The following is an 18,624-nucleotide window of genomic DNA, read 5'->3' on the forward strand; positions in this document are numbered from 1 at the left end:
CAAATCATTATTATTGGTTATTGTCCAGCAGTTATCTGATTTCTAAGCCAATTAAAAGCTAGAAATGAGAGAAAAATTAAAGTTGACTATACACTACCAGTCAAAAGTTTTTGAACAGTAAGATTTTTAATGTTTTTTAAAGAAGTCTCTTCTGTTCACCAAGCCTGCATTTATTTGATCCAAAGTACAGCAAAACCGTAAAATTTAGATATTTTTGCTAGGCTATTTCAAATAACTGTTTTCTATTTGAATATATTTTAAAATGTCATTTAGTGATTTCAAAGCTAAATTTTTTGCATTATTACTCCAGTCACACTATCCTTCAGAAATCATTCTGATATTCTGATTTGCTACTCAAAAAACATTAATAATAATAATAATAATAATAATTTAAAAAGTTTCATGAGCAGCAAATCAGCATATTAGACTGATTTCTGAAGATCATGTGACACTGAAGACTGGAGTAATGATGCTGAAAATTCAGCTTTGATCACACCAATCATTTTAAAATATATTCAAATAGAAAGCAGTTATTTTAAATAGTAAAAATATTTCACATTACTGATTTTGCTGTACTTTGGATCAAATAAATGCAGGCCTATGCCAGAACCTGTGCAAAATTCCCTTTGTAATACCCAGTCAGCGGAAGATTGTGCGTACATGAATCTCCACCCCGTCTCCTCCCCGAAATAGCCATTTATGGAGCTTACAACGCCTAGTTTTAATATGCATAACGTCATCTGCATATCATTTCCATGCATATTCCCATCCACGTGACACCATGTTTAACGCAGTTAAGGGTAGGAATACGTTAGGAAAATATGAGATACGGACTATAAATGCGTTTTGAGACATCACTATTCTAATTTATGCAATTTGCCTAAAAGGTAAACATATATTTTAGAATGTTTATAGCTTATATTTTTTATGGAAAGAGATAGGCCTTATTTTTTTGCAGTGTAAATAACTGTCTGACTCTCCGCGTTAACAAAACATTTTGAAAATAAAACGCGCATATCATACAGTTTCCTTCAAATTCTATCTTTTAAATATGGTGTTTGTCACAATATTGGGAAGAGCACAAAAGGGGTTATCATTAGGCTACCCAATGGACTGTTTGATCAACGAGCGCATCCTTATGGCTGTCGTTACCGTCTATGTTCCAAAGCAGGGGTGCCCAAACTCGGTCCTGGAGGGCCGGTGTCCTGAAGAGTTTAGCTCCAACCCCAATTAAACACACCTGAACCAGCTAATAAAACAGACTTTAAAATAATTCTGTTTGCTTCCTTATTGCAGTGTGTGTGTCCGTACGGTGCGCACATATTTACGCCTAGTTAATTTTTTTTGTATAAATCCCGATATGTGCGTGGAAAATTGCGATATGTGCGTGCAACATTTATACATCAGGCCCCAGGTGTCAAGAAGGGCAGCAAAGAAGCCACTTCTCTCCAAGAAAAACGTCAAGGACAGACTGAAATTCTGCAGGAAGACAGCAGAAGACTGGTGCAAACTTATTTTCTCTCATGAAGCTCCCTTCTGACTGTTTGGGACATCTGGAAAATCGATCGTTCAGAGAAGAAAAGGTGAATGCTACCATGAGTCCTGTGTTGTGCCAACAGTGAAGCATCCAAAGATCATCCATGTGTGGGGTTGCTTTTCAACCAAGGGAGTAGGCTCTCTCATAATTCTGGCCAAAAACACTGCCATGAATAAAGAATGGTATCAAAACGTCCTGCAAGAGCGACTTCTTCCAACGATCCATGAGCAATTTGGTGATGATTCGTGCATTTTTGCAGCATGATGGAGCACCATGTCACAGAGCAAGAGTGATAAAGAAGTGGCTCGAGGATCATTACATTGAAATTTTGGATCCATGGCCAGGCAACTCCCCGGATCTCAATCCCATAGAGAACCTGTGGTCAGTCCTCAAAAGGCGAGTGGACAAGCAGAAGCCCACAAATTCAACTCCGAGAACTAATAAGGCAAGAATGGATCGCCATCAGTCAGGATTTGGCCCAGAAGCTAATATCCAGCAGGCCAGAGTGAATTGCAGAGGTTGTGAAGAACAAGGGTCAACACTGTAAATATTGTCTCATTATATTTTTTTGCCAATAAAAGCCTTTAAAACTTATGATATGCTTATCATTGTTTTTCAGTATACCATAGAAACATGTGGAAAAATAATCTACAAATACTGAAGCAGCAAACTTAGCAAAACACAAAATTTATGTCACTGCCAAAACTTTTGGCCATGACTGTACTATTAAAAAAATTTATTTTACAGTGAAATATTACAATTAGGGCTGGGCGATATGGCCAAAAAAATTATCACAATAACATTTTACATATAATTCGATATTGATAATTATCATGATAAATTTCAAATCTTTATTTCGGTTAAGTTTAAAGGCAGATTTTTGCTCTTAAGTGAAAGTTGTAGAATCAGACTGTTAATTGTGGTTTTAAACTACTCTCAGAAGATTCAAACACTTCACGGTTTTGAATTCTTTACACTTTTCCAGGTGTTTTTCCTAAACAAAATAAATATCTTAATAGAATAATTAATTTCTTAATTTCTGCATGTTCTAATCAATGATATTGTTTAAAATCATGAAACAGGTTTTCAGGTGTTGCCTGACCTTGACACGTATCCTCAGGACAGTTTGCAGTATTAATAATATAAAAAAAATGTGTCTCTTAGAAATGCACATTTGACAGTAGCTTGAACTGACAGTAGTAGCTTTATGTTCATTATCAAAAACAATAACATCTGTAAAAATGGTAACAACCTAATTTTTATCTGGTGAAATTTAATTATTCTTACTGTTTTGAGTTTTATTAAAATTAACCGTTGGTCTTCCATAGTCACACACAAAACCCACACATATAACACCACATAACAAAATGTAACTATATGATTTCCAGGTATTGAAAAACAAAGTAAATGAAAAACAGTAGTCTAAATACATTTAATATAAATGCATATTATGCTATAGCTTAATCACAAAAAATACTGGAATTATATTCCATTACTCCTTTAATACATTTAAAGTCCACATTAATAATATAATAAAATTCGATATGAATATCCCACATTTCTGGCACAATACCATGATACAGTTAGTGTTACTACAGTAAATCCATGGTAAATGATGGCGATTTGTAGACTGAAAAGCCTTCAGATTGTATCGTTGCGCACAGTGTTTCTCCTCTTTGTCAGAGCTGTTTCATCTGGCTTTAAACTAGTTTAACCCTTGTGTGGTGTACAGTGAGTGGTCATTGAAGATTTGTTCTGATATATGTTCTTCACAGAAAATGAGCCAAGGCCAATGAGTAGGAGTTTGAAAAAATAATTAATCATATAATTTTTCTTTTGACAAAAAGTGAAAACGGGTCCCACAGACCCGAACACCATACAAGGGTTAAATCAGCGAGTCATTTGTGTTATTCACTGAATTCAAGCACTTCACACTGGATCTCACAGCGCTGTTTAGTGGTTGCGTGACCGAGACTTATCAGCAAGTAAACACATCTGCACTAGTAAGCTTGCGCTGCACTGCCGTTTGGACTTAATGGAATCATGGAAACATTATATCGAACATTTATCGAGGAAAATTCCATCACAATAATTATCGTTATTTTATCGTCTAGCCCTAATTACAATAGTATTATTTCTTTAGTTTTTATTTAGTAATAAAAATACTACTACAAACTATCATCATTATTATTTTATAGCCATATTGATAGCCCTTTTATAGCCATTTTTATCGCATTTTAAATTGTAATGGCAATTTTTAATCAGAAAAATCGCAATCAGATTGATTCCCCAAATCGTGCAGCCCTACACGATAGTATGGAAGTAAATCAAATCAATCTCAGCCTGTTTTGAATGCAAACAGTTCAAGAAAGGTTTTTCAATACCTTTAAAAAGCAGATTTGCTTTAGGTACATCCAGCTGATAACCAAACGACATGCTTGTGTCCTGCATCCGTGTGCTGGCCTCAAACTCTACCCCAATCTGGAGCTGTAGGAGGTGTTTAAATTCATAATAGTGAGTTTAACATACTAAGGGTGTTACCTTGAGTAACCAATCTGTCATTTAATACATCTCTTTACTGTACGAAGTACCTGGTCATTGGCTTTGTGGTAATATGATGCATGTGCACCAGCTCCTCCAACAGTCAACGTGGCGACATAGTTACTACCTGAAGATTAAAACATACAGGTCCCATCAGTACATTCAATCAAATTATGATTTGCCAAACCTTAAATAAAATGTGACAAAGAATGATCTGCAAAGGACCACCTGTGTATCTGCCCACAAATGATGTGACGGTGCCCTCTTCTCCTGGCCTCCTGTGATAGACCAGTTCACCACCCAATACCAAAGCGGGAGACAAGGACTGGAGGTAGTGCGCCACAAGGATACCTAACAGACCAAACGTGAATGTAAGCTCCTACAGAAGACAGATTATCAGTAAATAATTCACATTTCTGTCTATTCCTCATCAAACTATTAAAGGGTTTGGGGTCAGTAAGATTTTTTGAAAAGAACATACTTTTATTAAGCAAGGATGCATTATATCAAATGTACATTAGTGAAAAGTGAAGTGACGTGTGGCCAAGTATGGTGACCCATACTCGTAATTTGTGCTCTGCAGTGCTCTGAATTTGTGCAGTTGGGGTTCGGTGCCTTGTTCAAGGGTCTCACCTCAGTCATGGTATTGAGGGTGGAAGAGAGTGTCATTCACTCCCCCCACCTACAACCCCTGCCGGACCAGAGACTTGAACCTGCAACCTTCGGGTTACAAGTCCGACTCTCTAACCATTAGGCCAAGACTGAAACAAATCAGCATATTAGAATGATTTCTGAAGGATCGTGTGAAACTGAAGACTGGAGTAATTGCTGCTGAAAATTCAGCTTTGCCATCACAGGAATAAATTACACTTTAAAATATATTCAAGCAGAAAATGGTTATTTTAAACCGTTATAAAATTTCACAATATTACTGTTTTTTACTGCATTAAATAAATGAGCTTAAGTGAAAACATTACAAAAATCCTATGACCCCAAACTTTTGAATGGTAGTGTATATTAGGAATATAGCATAAAAATAAAAACATAAAAATCTTCTTGTATAGTATTTTTGGAACTTGACAGTCATGGACAACAGCAACTGCAAGGTATGTTACCAGATCCAGCGAGAACATCTGGGTTGCCAATGGTAACAGCAGCTGTGAAGTCATCACCACGGTATTCGGCATCACACTGCCAGTTTACAAACTTGTGTTGCTGCGTCTGTAAGGCGTAATTTATTCAGGCAATTAATAACAGTACACTATGCAGCAATGCACCTAATTTACACAACATCAGATTTCTGGACAAAGCTGCAATTTTAAAGGGCACCTAATATGCCCCTTTTTAAAAGATGTAATATTGGTCTTGGGTGTTCCCAGAATGTGTCTGTGAAGTTTCAGCTAAAAATACCCCACAGATAATTTATTATAACATGTTGAATATGAATATATTTTTGGGGTGTGTCCAAAAAAAAAAAAGAGCTTTTTTTGTGTGTATCACTTTAAAAGCAAATGAGCTGCATATTCCCGCCCCGTCTTCAGAAGAGGGCATGGCTTATACATCTCTGCTTTGCATACCTACAAACAGCTGGTAGAAGCAACATGAATGAGAGCGAGATAACCGGTGTTCAGACGTACATGTTTGAACTGGAGTCAGACACAGATGAAGGAGAAACTCCGGCAGAAGAAACACCTATGAGAATGAACCAGGACGTTTCTGAATGGTTATTTGATACATTTATGTACTTGTAGAGTTTTCACATCCCATTTGCAAAGACGGATGAGCGACACACATACATACAAATACTTCGATAACGTTCGCTATGCGCTTCAATGAAATGACACACTCACACAAATACGGTTAAAACATTAGCTAAGCACTATAACGACGTGACATTTATGTGAGGGATACTGTCGCCGCGTCCTGTTCAAATATTACTTCTCGTACAGGTGCTCATGTGGCAAATGTATTGCCCCTCGTTCACAAAGCAGTCTGTGGTGAAATGATTTGTGCAGACAAGCGCATTTTGGAACATTTTGAGGTGCATTAACTTCAAAAATAAAAGAAATCCACTGCATCCTCAGTGGCTCAGATGTTGGGAGCACATGAAGACTTTTATGCTCAGTCTTACATCCAAACACAGAACACCAGGATTGTTTAGGAGACATTGTTGTTGTTACAGCTGCTCAAGCGCAGAGAAAATGGAGGACAGCGTACAACCAAACAACTCACTGAGGGCGGAAACTATGGTAATGCAGGACCGTCAGTCAACGGCCATGGGCGGGGCCTAAACATTGTGACATCACAATGCTAAGAGCATCAAAACGGCATGCCTAATGAGACTAGTTTAGTTTAATGGGGATCAAAAAGTAAGGAGTGGGTGGATTTTTATCATTGTAGGGTGGTTGTGTTCCCACACTGATAACACACATTTATGTCCAAACACCATGCAAAAGTGGAATTTGCATAATAGGTGCCCTTTAAAAGGCATTAGATAATTTGATTGGGATTAACTTCTTAAAGTGTTAGTTCACCCCAAAATGAAAATTATGACATTAATTACTCACCCTAATGTCGTTCCAAACCCGTAAGACCTTCGTTCATCTTCGGAACACAAATTAAGATATTTTTGATGAAATCGGAGAGCACTATGACCCTCTATAGACAGCAACGCAACTGTAATGTTCCCAGGTCCAGAAACGTAGTAAGCACATCGGTAAAACATGTGACATCAGTGGCTCAACTTCAATTTTGTGATGCTACGAGAATACTTTTTGTGCACAAAGAAAACAAAAATAATGACTTTATTCAACAATTCTTCTACCCCGAGTTACGTCTTCCGCCATTTTAGAGAGTATCACAACGCATACGCACGCTTTCCACCCCCCAAGCGTAAACAACGCTGATTACGCATATTACGTTCATGCACGCGCTTTCTCCCCCGAACGTAAACAACGCTGATTACGTCAATTACGTACTTAGGGAACTCTCCAAAATGGCGGAAGACGTAACTTGGGGGAGAAGAATTGTTGAATAAATTTTGTTTTTGTTTTCTTTCCGACAAAAAGTATATTCTCGTAGAATATACTTCAGTTCTTCACAAAACTGAAGTTGAGCCACTGATGTCACATGGACTGTTTCACCGATGTCCTTACTATGTTTCTGGACCTGGGAACATTTCAGTTGCGTTGGTGTCTATGGAGGGTCAGAGAGCTCTCCGATTTCATAAAAAATATCTTAATTTGTGTTCCGAAGATGAACGAAGGTCTTACAAGTTTGGAACGACATGAGGGTGAGTAATTAATGACAGAATTTTAATTTTTGGGTGAACTATCCCTTTAAGCCTCATAAAAGTATTTTTTTCTTCTCACCATATTTTTCAGAAATGATTTTGCTCACAATACGAGACAAATCAGTTTATCTCATAACTGATCCAGCTTACATTAATTGTACAATACATCTGTCACATAAAAAACTATGTCATGTGTAGGATCTGCTGATTCCCTTTCATAGTTTGTGAACATGACTGTAAAGTCATACGTACCTGCATTGCCACTTTAGAGCGAATGCGGCTGGCAAGTTGATGGATGATCTGTGCGTTTAGACTGCCCGTGTTGTCCATGTCACCTACCATGACTGGAAAAGACTGAGGGGAACGCATCTCAGCATTTCATTCTGAAACAATATTGGTATAGTAAGTTGACAGAAAAAAGGGTAAGAGTGGTGCCATTGTATACAAATTTATGGGTGTCATAGGATTATCTTTACTAACTGCCATTTAGATTTCCATTTTTTTTCATAATTATAGGACCACAATAATTACATTTTTTTTTTTTAATGTCTTGTGATTGAATCGCTTCAAAGAGAATATTAGAAATTAAAAACCATTTCTGAGATTGTTTCTGTGATTTTAGTATCATTGAAATACTATTATAACTTATTAATATTTTGACAGTTATTATTTTTATATTGTGTCAGTTTTTATTTCATACAATCATTGAGATACTATTATAGTTTTTATTAATATTTTGAATAAGTTTGTATTTTTGTATCTTCTGTTTTCTGTATAGCAAACTGACAGAAAAACACTAGTCAGTTAAAAAGCAACTAAAAGGCTCACCTCTGCAGGTCCTGTTTGCTTGCTGCCCACGTATGTAGCTCCGAATCTGTAACCCGAGTCCCCCAAGGTGCTTAGAGTAATTGTGTGACTAACCTGAGGAAGCAAATGAAGAAGTGATATATAGTTTTGTCCTTTGATCTTTCACTTCTTAGTGGTAAAAATAGAATTGTGTGATAACTGACCTGGAAGTGATTACTCAAGCCCTTGTTGACAACCAATCGTACCCCCTCCATCTGCACAGGGAAAACCTCTGAGAAGCAGACAAAAAGACTGTAAGTAAACAGAATATAATATAGATTATATAACTGCAGAGGGTATGACAGAAAATGAGCCTAAGACAAACCTTTGCATTTGCGATGACACTCCTCAAATGTACCGGGGTTATGGAGAGAGGACTCTGCATCTGTCCCGGGCTGCCCTTGTGTGCCTGAGGAGGGTGGGACTGCAGACACTGTAGGCATGGTGAAACCTGGGGGTACCGTCACTAGACCTGCACCCCCTGGGGCACTGCCACCCCCTGAGGCTGGGGGTGGGTTTGGGGAGCTGGCAGCCAACACACTGCCCATGCTTAAGAAAAATAGAACAGTACAATAACATTGAAATAACATTAAATGTTATCATTAGCTTCCACTGACAAGAACCATAGGGCAAAAGGTCACGTTACTACAGTCAATGACTGGCAGTAAACAACATATTTCTGGTTCCAAAACCTGCCAACTGTCAAAACCAAATGAAAACCTTAGATCTCTCCAGGTTTACACAGTTGACGACTAACGTTAGTTTAGCTGTGACTCTTTTGGCTTGAAAGCCAGTTCTGTGCGCATAACAACAACTAGAATCTGGCTCATTAGAGAAAAGTAGTGCACTAGGCATGGGGAGCTTCATTCACGCCTCACTGGCTAAATAGCAGGTAAGCTAAGGTTAATGCTAGCTAACTAGCTAACATGCTGTGTTGTGAAATAAAGAGTGACACATATCTGAGTGAGACGCGAGAAAGAGGTTGTATTACATACCAGCTGGACAGTCTTTTCATCAATATACGGCGGACTAATTAATAGCAAGTGAATTAATACAATTTATGTAAGTATTTGCAGGCCTCCTGCTATACTCACGTTTATCAATGCAGTCCAGTTAAACGGCTGCGGCACCGGTAGGATGTAAGGGACAACCTACGTGCCCGACGTCTTGGCCCGCCCATTCCGGCGGTATTAAGAGATGATTGGATAAAAGACACCACATCTGCCTGATAATTGGATACTGAGTATGGCGTACTCGTGAGGTCATAGGGGAAGGAAACGCGAGGGTTCGTGACGTGTGTTCTCCACTCCTCCAAAGTTAGTCTTCAAGGGTATGAGCTGGACGTGTACATTTGCAGCTGTTCTTTATTCATGCATGTTTTCGTTGTTACTTTAACATGACAATTAATAAATAGACGACAAGATGTTAACAGAGCAGTTATTTCCTAAAAAAACAAATCGTTATTTTTAAATAACTTTTATTTTAGTATCACTGATACTATTGTAGTTTTTTACTCATATTTTGATTATATATTTTCCGTTTTTAATTTGTCATTTTAGGTTTTGTTAATTTGTCTATAGTTTGTAGCAATTTTGAACTAAAGTTAAACTAAATGAAATGTAAACTAGATGATTTTTTTCCAGCTAATGCAAAATTGTGAGAAAAAATAATATATTGAATATTTTTATATTCAAATATTTTAACCATAAACTTTAATTTTTCTATAACGGAAGACCTATATATATATATATATCTTACATTAAAGCAAAAGCTTTGCCTATAAATATGCTTTTAATGCAAACACGATTTCTTGAAAACTTGATTACTTGAAAGAGAAAAACATTTGGAGAATATGCTGGACTTTATTTTGCTTAAAAGAGAAGGGACAGGATAGGCTGTCATTAACATTTGGAGCAAAAAGCTTTGGCCATTCTTCCATGAATCCTCGCAGTAAAACACACAGCTTCTACTTAATACAACACATGGCAAAGAGAGCACAATTCAACACATACAACAGGGGACACAAAAGTTTACATTTCAAGAGCTACCAACTTTATTACAGCTGTCATTTCATCACAGCATTTGTGCTGATATGTTGTAAAATACATTACTCATTACTCTGTCTGTTTCTGTGCATTAGACACCACCAGGGGAAAGACTGAATCTGATCAATCACATTACACAGTTTTTTTCGAAATAAAACCTGACTGTACGTTTCAACAGGGGGAAAAAGAAGAGCATATAGAACTGTCCCCCAGTTTTCAAAAATGCAGGCTGAACTGCTGAAATTGAAGTCCAGCCTCACCAAACATCTGAACTGGGTTACCTGGTTGTTGGACAACCAAATCTATTGCTCACCCAGCCAATGCCGAGCTAGGTACGGTTTACTACCAACAGAATGGTGGGTCAAACAGAAAACAAGCGATTTATGGGTTTGAGGTATAAGAGGCACCCTCTTGACTGCCAGCATTTTCTATTTCATCTTTCCGGGAAATAAAAGGGAAAGAAATCCTCATGAACAGCAGTTATGAACGGTGAATGGTCTTCACCAGTGCTCTGGGTCCAAACAACAGTGGCTTATTGTGCTCCAAATGGAAAAGGGGTAAGCTGCCTCAGTGAGTCCATCGAGAACAAATCTAATGACTTCATACTAGCCCATAAATGTGTGGCAGCTGATCACATTTTACCATGCCAGTTCCAGACCCTTGAAGCATTTGGTGAGAAAATAAACTACAACAAACAAACAAAACGAGTCATCTTTGCGCCTGTCTTCAGTAGAAATTGTGCAGAATGCCAAGCATAGGTCCCTTTATTCTCCTGAAAGAAAGGGAGATATTCCAACTGAATTTAGTCACATCTATACAAAAGAACAAGTTGAAGTGCTTCAGATCAGGTCTTTTAGGACATGACCTTCTTACCGGTAAGGGTTAATTAAGCTCGCCTGCTTTGTGAGCAGCCTCCTCTTCATCAGGGTTCATGGTGTGAAACTCTGCCACATACAGGTTCTTGTCAATGCTGCTGGGTATGGGCTTTATGTCAGTCATCAGCTGGTCCTCAGTGCCCTTTAGGTTGAAACGATCTTCTGAGGTGATCAGGTTAATGGCCAATCCCAGGTGACCGTACCTACCTGAGAACATAGAGAAAACACTGAAATAAACTACATGTAGACCCAATCACAATAATTAACATGAACAAATGTAAAAAAAAAAAAAAACACCACAAATGATGAAAGAAAAACCATACAACAAATAACCAGTCCAATCCAGAGCTGATGATTACCTGATCGACCAATGCGGTGTAGATATGTCTCTGCATTTCTGGGGAAGTCAAAGTTGATGACTACATTGACAGCCTGGATGTCAATTCCTCTTGTGAAAAGATCTGAGACAGGAAAGATCCCATGGAAAATGTTAAAAAAATATTTGGGGAAATATCCTGACAACAAGACATCTACGAATGTGGCTATCCGTACCTGTGCAGACCAGGTTCCTACACAGTCCGTTTCTGAAGTCATGGAACACACGATTTCTGTATTCCTGTGTTAATACAAAAATAATTTAGAAAAACAAAAATCACAGCATACGCCAAGAACAACATAAGAACATGTAGTACTGTTCATAATTTGGGGTCTGTATGACTTTGTTGCTTATGCTCAACAAGGCTGAATTTATAAAAAAATACAGTAAAAACAGTAATATTGAGATATATTACAATTGAAAATAACTTGTCTATTTTCATTTATTATAATACTTTATTTCTGTGATGGCAAAGCTGAATTTTCAGCAGCCAGTCTTCAGTGTCACGTGATCCTTCAGAAATCACTCAAATATGCTGATTTGGTGCTCAAGAAATATTTCTTATCAATATCAATGTTGAAAATAAGTTGTGCTGCTTAGTATTTTTGTAAAAACAATGACATTTCTTCAGGATTCTCTACATAAATTCAAAAGAACAACATTTATTTGAAATGGAAATCTTTTGTAACATTTAAAATATCTTTACTGTCACTTTTGATCAACTTAACACCCCCTTTCCAAATTAATCTCTTTAAAAAAAAAGAAAAGTGAACAATAGTGTTTCCTCTTGAAAAAAGGTTTAATGCATTTTGAAGCTGACCTGCATCATCTTGGCATGGATGTAAAAGCAGGAATAGCCTAGTTGTGTGATCTTCTTGGCAAGGAGTTCCACCCTTTGGGTGGAGTTACAGAAGATGATTGACTGGTTGATTTGAAGCTAGGAAAGAAAAAGATATAACAAACATAAATAGAAGGAGAGACAATGATTTTTTTCCCTAGAAGGTGAGGAAATGGAGTACCAAAAGACTTTAAGACAACAGTTACTCAACTGTAGTATGCTAACGCAGCTTTGGAATACTACAAATGGAGAACTTGCAAAACACCAGTCAAATTTGGAGCGGATCTGTAAAGGGAATGGTCACTTACTCTGGAGAACAGTGTGTTGAGACAGTGCACTTTCTGTCTTTCTGTAACATAAGCATAGTACTGAGTGATGCCTTTCAGTGTCAGCTCATCCATCAGATTGATTTCATATGGCTTCTGAAGGTGTTTGGACTACACAACAGGAGAGAGTCATTAGAATGATTAAACAAGACATCTAAATATGAGAAATAATCTCGGATATAGTAAGACATGTAACTTCAGAAAGATTAGACTGATTATAAAAACCGAGGAGTTATTACAACAAGTACATCTCTCACCATAAACTTCTGCACACTGCTGGGGAAAGTGGCAGAATAGAGCAGAATCTGGCGTTTTTTGGGCATGAAGCTGATGATGTCCTCAATGAGCACCACAAAGTCTTGAGAAAGCAACTTATCAGCCTGTAAAGAAAGATTCAGATACCATGAACTTCAATTTTAGCATTCATTCAGAGAATATGCTTAGCTGGAACTCGCCTTTTTTTTTTGCATTATTTTTCTCACCTCATCCATCACAATCATCTGAGCTTTGTCAACCTTGGCCACACCTTTCTTTATCAAGTCCAGGATCCTTCCTGGGGTAGCTATTATAACATGTACTGAAGAGAAAAGAATATAATGGTTAACAGTAGGAGGAGGGGGGACTGCATCCATCAAGTACATTTCACTTCTAAATTCTTTTGAAGTCCCCTTGTAGTCAAAAACGCTATCCTTTAAATCTCATCTTTGATCATCAAAATGACATTTAAATGTTTTTTCTTGTGAAAATAATTTTCACATGCCTTAAAATAGCTTGAATGCAACTCTACACCCTTGCCTCGTTTACTATACGCGGATCTAAGAATACGCAAATTAGCCCCGCCTCCACTCAGTCACACACCAGCCAGCCGTGAGCCAGCGCCTCCTGATCCACTAACTGAACTGTAGTAAACGCGATACAATGGCAATGGCAAGTGGAAATATTGGTTTTAAGGAGAAAATACTCAGCAATGGTGTTGATAAATGGATTGGCACATGGTTTGTCTAAAAGCATATTAAAAACACCACAGACAAATATACAACATAAAAAACTTGATTTTCACCACAGGGGGACTTTAAATAAATTAAATTCACTGTCAAAATGACTTGCCCTGTATGTTAGATCTTGAACCCATTATAATAAAGTGTAGATAATATAATGAAGTGTGGATTTGAGGAACAAGGAAGCACAATTTAAGAATTGCTTAAATGACTGTGGTCTGGCAAGATCCCAACAAAGCAAAAAAACTTGTGAAACACTGCCTTTAGGCAAATTTACTGTGCTTTAATAATATTATTGTCTGTAATTGTAAACGCTTGGTGTTACTGTAAAGTGTTTTTTTACTTCAATTTTATAACCCACATTAAGTTTTGAAATAACTACTAGATTTTTCCAGCTCAGGAAACTCAAAGATGGTAGAGAACTCTAATTACCAGTCTCATCAAGACGCATGATGTCATCCCTCAGGTTAGTGCCACCTGTTGTAGCCATAATCTTGACGCCACCAAGGTGCTTGCTCATGTTGATACTTATTTGGCTCACCTGAAGAGCCAACTCACGAGTAGGTACAAACACTATGGCTAAAATAAAGTTAAGAGGGGGGAAAAAAAATAAAAATTCAATTTATATAAACATGTTCAAAAGCTTGGGGTCACCAAGATTTTTTTATTTTTTGGAAAGATTAGTACTTTGCTCAATTTAATCTGTCTTTGCTGAATAAAAGTAACAGTTACAGGCTTTTACATAGTCACAAAATTGTATTTAAAATAAATGCTGTTCTTTTTAAACTGTGTTCATCAAACAATCCTGAACGGGGGAAAAAAAACACCACATTTCCACAACTGTGGTCAATATCAATAAGAAATATTTGAACACCAAATCAGCATACTCAAATGATTTCTGAAGGATCATGTGACGCTACAGACTAGAGTAATGGCTGCCGAAAATTCAGCTTTGCCATCACTGGAACAAAGTACATTTGTAATCAAATCAAATTCACAATTACATTTTTCTCTAATGTTTAATTAAACAAATGCATCCCTTGTTAAGCAAGTGCACAAAAAGTCTTACAGACCCCAAATGCTTAAATGGTAGAATTAATGCATTATAAATAACTTATTTGCTTTTCATATTGTATTCCAACCTTGAACATAGTCCTTCTTCAGGTCAATCCTTTCCAAGAGGGGGATGAGGTAGGCTCCGCTTTTACCTGTGCCATTTTTAGCTCGGGCAAGAATGTCCCTCCCTGACAAGACAATAGGAATACTCTCTTCCTACAGAGACAGACAGTGGGGTGGGAGGGGCAAACAAAACTCAAGACAGGCTCACTCAACAACTATTCTAAAAGTCATAAGCTAAGCAGACAAAACCAATCAACCACATTGGTTTAGATAAATGTGTAAACTTTGCAACAGGATCATACTGTAATGGTGTATACAGGTTAAACTACCTGGATAGGGGAAGGCTTCTCCCAGCCCATTTCGAAGATGCCCATCAGCAGTTCCCTCTTAAGGCAGTAATCTTCAAACTCGTTTCCTTTGGTTGCAGTCACATCCTGTCAAAGGAGGATGTTTAAAAGTCAAAAACTGGGAATAAGGGGACCAGCAGTCAATAAAAAAAATTAAATAACAAAAATCACCCTTTAATAAGAAAACAAGTTTCATAACTTACTGTGGTTTTCACTCGCAAGTCTTTCGGTGGAAGCTGCAGGCATTTCTTCCAGTCATCACCAAACCTAGAAGAAATAGTTCAATTCGACTTTATACAGTTGCATACTCATAACAAACAGCATAACTGACATGATTAATGCAAGGAATCAATGTGTCAAAAGGAACCAGACTCTTCAAACTATTTTAAATCAATAAAGATTACCTGATACCGCCACTGCTTTGGCGTATACTGCTTCCTTTCTGGGGCATCACAGGTGTTTTTCCTGACTGTGTTGAGGAAGTAAGCGATCCTGACTGGAGGGTCAAGGGCTTGGACTGTCCATTCTGTTTGCTCATTGGCATGACTGAAGAAGGGATCTCTGTTCTCGCTGTAGCCATTTTCAGATGTTTTCCTCAACGGTTTCAAACAAATTAATTTTTGCTTTTTTTGTGTGGCTACTTTTCAACTATTCGTTAAACTGTTTTACTGTTACGCTCACTGCGCTTGTGTAGACAGTTTCCAGTACGTACAGACCTCTTAAAAAGAAGAGTGCCTGGCGTATAACAATTGTTTATAATAAGCTCTCCCAATATAGGAGAAAATTATATTTATATGAATAAATATATAACAAGCCTAGAGCCAATGTACAAAATAACTAGCAAACAGGTACTTGTAAACTTCAAGTCTTACACAAGGGTTTTCAAAAATGCAAGTTAGCAAAAAATCTATTAATGCTTTTCAAAAGTCACTTTTTACGTTATCCCTGAAAATGTACACAGTATTCACTTTTTTTTTTTTTTTTTAAACAGCTGGATTGCAGAAATCCTGTAGTACCCTCTGTATTCTTTTTGGTATCAAAAAAAAAAAAAAAGGTATAAAGTATTTACATACAAAAGCACAAGGCTCAGCAAAAGGTTCTTAATAATGTGCTCTTAAAATTCCTGTATTCTCTTCGTCATGAGGAATTTCAAACTTTGCTCAGTGTCACTTGCTCCTATTTAACCAGCTGAAAAACTCCAAACTGAGGGACTTCAAACTGAAAGTCAATGCAGGATTACGAGTCCAAAATAACGTTAACAGTCCATAAAAGTTTCCACTCTGGCTAAGCGATGTCTCGTTTTTCCTCTCCTCTCTTTGTCACAGTTCCTGAACGCTTCAGTGGAGGAATTTCTGGAATACCTGCCAAATATTAAAGATATAATACAAAATGAGTATCATATCAAGCATTAACTATTCCTGGAAACAAGTAAAGGTTTAGTTTCACAGTTCGTCTTTAAATACTTTCGAACAGCCATGTTCGAATTAGATTAAATAGAACAGAACCTACATAGTATCGTTATGACTTAATAATACTTCGCTTTCAAGACCATCACTAGCTAGCAAGGCAGCCACGTTTAGCTAACAGTTTCTAACATTTGTTAAAAGTGTGGAAACACTTGGAATTCGTAAGCTAATTTGGATTAATAACACATCTGATTCAAGTCGAATCGGATTTAAGGTCATTCTCAATTCCCTAAAGGTTTAACGATCAGCTCTGAAGCGAAAAGTGAGCGTGTGGGTCAGGAGCTGTTAGCCGAGCTAAGTTAACTGAGCTAGCCGACAAGTACCACAAAAAGTGGTTTACGTTATAGACAAAAGTTTTCTCCTTTCAGATTCAACGCATAAGTTCAGGCATGCAGTTCACAACATTAAATAAGAACAAAACAACGCAGCACATTTTTCTGGAGATATGGTGAACTGTGTTTCCTGAGGTAACGTTATGAGATACCGGTGAACTATATTTAAAACATACTATTAAAGCTCATGCTAACTCAACCTGCCAGCGGTTAACGTACATTGTTAAGACAGGTTAGCTTAGCTAGATGCTAACAAGAGCGCAAGAGAGGCCCGCTATGCACGTTGGGAAAGATAACGGTCTAATTCAATTATAATTATGTCCGAGTTTGTTACCTCCGAATTCTGGAGGATTTGAATCTTCGTGAATTTGATTAATTCTTCGAACGTTTCTTGAAATATTCTTTGTTGCTGTGGCTTTTGTCTCTTCCGTCTAGAGATTTAACATGGCCGTGCGTTGAATCGATCTCAGAGGACGCATACGCACGAATCGAAATCGACCAATCAAGTGACAGAGTTTGAAATTGGTGGGCGGTACCATTATCAAGTCCACCTCCGTACTTCTATGTAGGCACTTTTGGCCCTGTGGACTTTCAGAAACATAAAAAATATTTAATCATAGATTGTTTCTTTCTTTTTCTTCACACACCACAAGTTTCATATTTTGTATCAAGCAGGCTCTTCACTGACATGGCAATTTTCTTAGTTGTGGTGAAATATTTTTTTCATGTTTGAAAAATGATAGGCTACAAATGATTGATATAAATAATTTTCACAACAGATATATTGAAATGGTTTGTGTTTTGATCATTAAAGTTTAAAACATGATATAATGTATATTTTATGTTAAGATGAAAAAAAATCTGGACAAAAGGTAGGCTAAATAAAACTATACATAAAAAGCTTTTGAAAACTAGTAAAAAATTATGAAGGCATGGAAAACGTTTCAGAGACCGTTTTAATGTGACCTTCATATAACAAAAACAATTTTTTTTTTTCTTCAAAAGTGCTTAACATCAAAGAAATAATCATATGTATTATTCAAATATTAGTCATGAAATGCACACATACTGTATGTATAAAAATATGTATTTTTTTTATTCATAGTAAATTAGGCTACTATATACTATGCTGCTCTTATATTCACACATTCATATGAAAAGCAAAATTCATACATTCACATAACTGTCAGCAACATCACCATTAAGTACCACTATGGCAAATGCATATCAAAACCCATGTGGTTATAATTTTAATCACAGTTTCTCAAGATTCTGGCAATGGTTTTAATCTTACAGTTTACTCTTTTTTTTTCCACACCGGCCTTCTACAAGATTATCCAATTTAAGCCACTAAACAGTGAGTCCAAACTTCATCAGACAGTGATTTCAAGCTGCCATTCAAAGACTCGCACTAAAATAAAAGTGGCACTTAGTCACAATTTTGGGATTTTGTGTATATGGCATTTTTGACAATAGTTGACAATGGCACTGCGTTCATTAGAAAAACCTATCCTGGCGTCTATAGGCATTATACTTGGTTGATATCAGCTGTCATGTGTGTACCCTAATAACACCCTTTTGAGAGCCTCAAAATGTGAAGTGCAATTTGTGACAATTACATTTTTTTTTGTAAACATGAATGCACTTAAAAAAAATTTTTGTGTGTGTCAAATGAATTTGAATAAC

General features: G+C 37.0%; 2 protein-coding genes across 3 annotated transcripts in view; both read right to left on the minus strand.

Annotated features, from left to right (window-relative positions):
- LOC107657699 (mitochondrial import receptor subunit TOM40 homolog) overlaps nucleotides 1-9,391 on the minus strand; it is a 12,585-nt gene extending 3,194 nt beyond the window's left edge. The window contains exons 1-9 of one of the 2 annotated variants that reach the window (XM_016445904.1): nucleotides 9,212-9,304; nucleotides 8,542-8,765; nucleotides 8,381-8,448; nucleotides 8,199-8,291; nucleotides 7,623-7,724; nucleotides 5,194-5,299; nucleotides 4,307-4,429; nucleotides 4,129-4,205; nucleotides 3,922-4,024 (exon numbers count right to left, since the gene is read on the minus strand). In XM_016445904.1, the coding sequence (XP_016301390.1) occupies nucleotides 3,922-4,024; nucleotides 4,129-4,205; nucleotides 4,307-4,429; nucleotides 5,194-5,299; nucleotides 7,623-7,724; nucleotides 8,199-8,291; nucleotides 8,381-8,448; nucleotides 8,542-8,765; nucleotides 9,212-9,231 (916 nt within the window). In that variant the 5' untranslated portion in view covers nucleotides 9,232-9,304. The other variant, XM_016445906.1, reaches the window with a different exon arrangement.
- Nucleotides 9,392-10,058: 667 nt separating this feature from the next.
- Nucleotides 10,059-17,415, minus strand: LOC107657698 (probable ATP-dependent RNA helicase ddx6). The gene is made up of 14 exons (XM_016445903.1): nucleotides 17,273-17,415; nucleotides 15,545-16,501; nucleotides 15,344-15,407; nucleotides 15,123-15,227; nucleotides 14,817-14,946; nucleotides 14,107-14,253; nucleotides 13,159-13,253; nucleotides 12,934-13,056; nucleotides 12,659-12,787; nucleotides 12,333-12,449; nucleotides 11,689-11,752; nucleotides 11,496-11,597; nucleotides 11,135-11,343; nucleotides 10,059-11,033 (listed from the first exon to the last, which is right to left on the minus strand). Exons 2-13 carry the CDS (start codon nucleotides 15,718-15,720, stop codon nucleotides 11,144-11,146), a joined length of 1,452 nt encoding a protein of 483 aa, XP_016301389.1. The 5' UTR covers nucleotides 15,721-16,501; nucleotides 17,273-17,415; the 3' UTR covers nucleotides 10,059-11,033; nucleotides 11,135-11,143.
- Between the last annotated feature and the right edge of the window lie 1,209 nt (nucleotides 17,416-18,624).

This window comes from Sinocyclocheilus anshuiensis, unplaced genomic scaffold, assembly GCF_001515605.1.
Source record: "Sinocyclocheilus anshuiensis isolate Anshui unplaced genomic scaffold, SAMN03320099.WGS_v1.1 scaffold43, whole genome shotgun sequence".
Taxonomy (NCBI): domain Eukaryota; kingdom Metazoa; phylum Chordata; class Actinopteri; order Cypriniformes; family Cyprinidae; genus Sinocyclocheilus; species Sinocyclocheilus anshuiensis.

Excerpts from the sequence above, each read along its gene's own strand:
- LOC107657698 (XM_016445903.1), bottom strand. The coding sequence starts at position 15,720 with ATGGCTACAGCGAGAACAGAGATCCCTTCTTCAGTCATGCCAATGAGC. Across the intron at positions 12,450-12,658 it reads TCAACACACTGTTCTCCAGA|CTTCAAATCAACCAGTCAAT; the intron begins GTAAGTGACCAT and ends TTTCTTTCCTAG. Across the intron at positions 11,753-12,332 it reads TCCATGCCAAGATGATGCAG|GAATACAGAAATCGTGTGTT; the intron begins GTCAGCTTCAAA and ends GTATTAACACAG.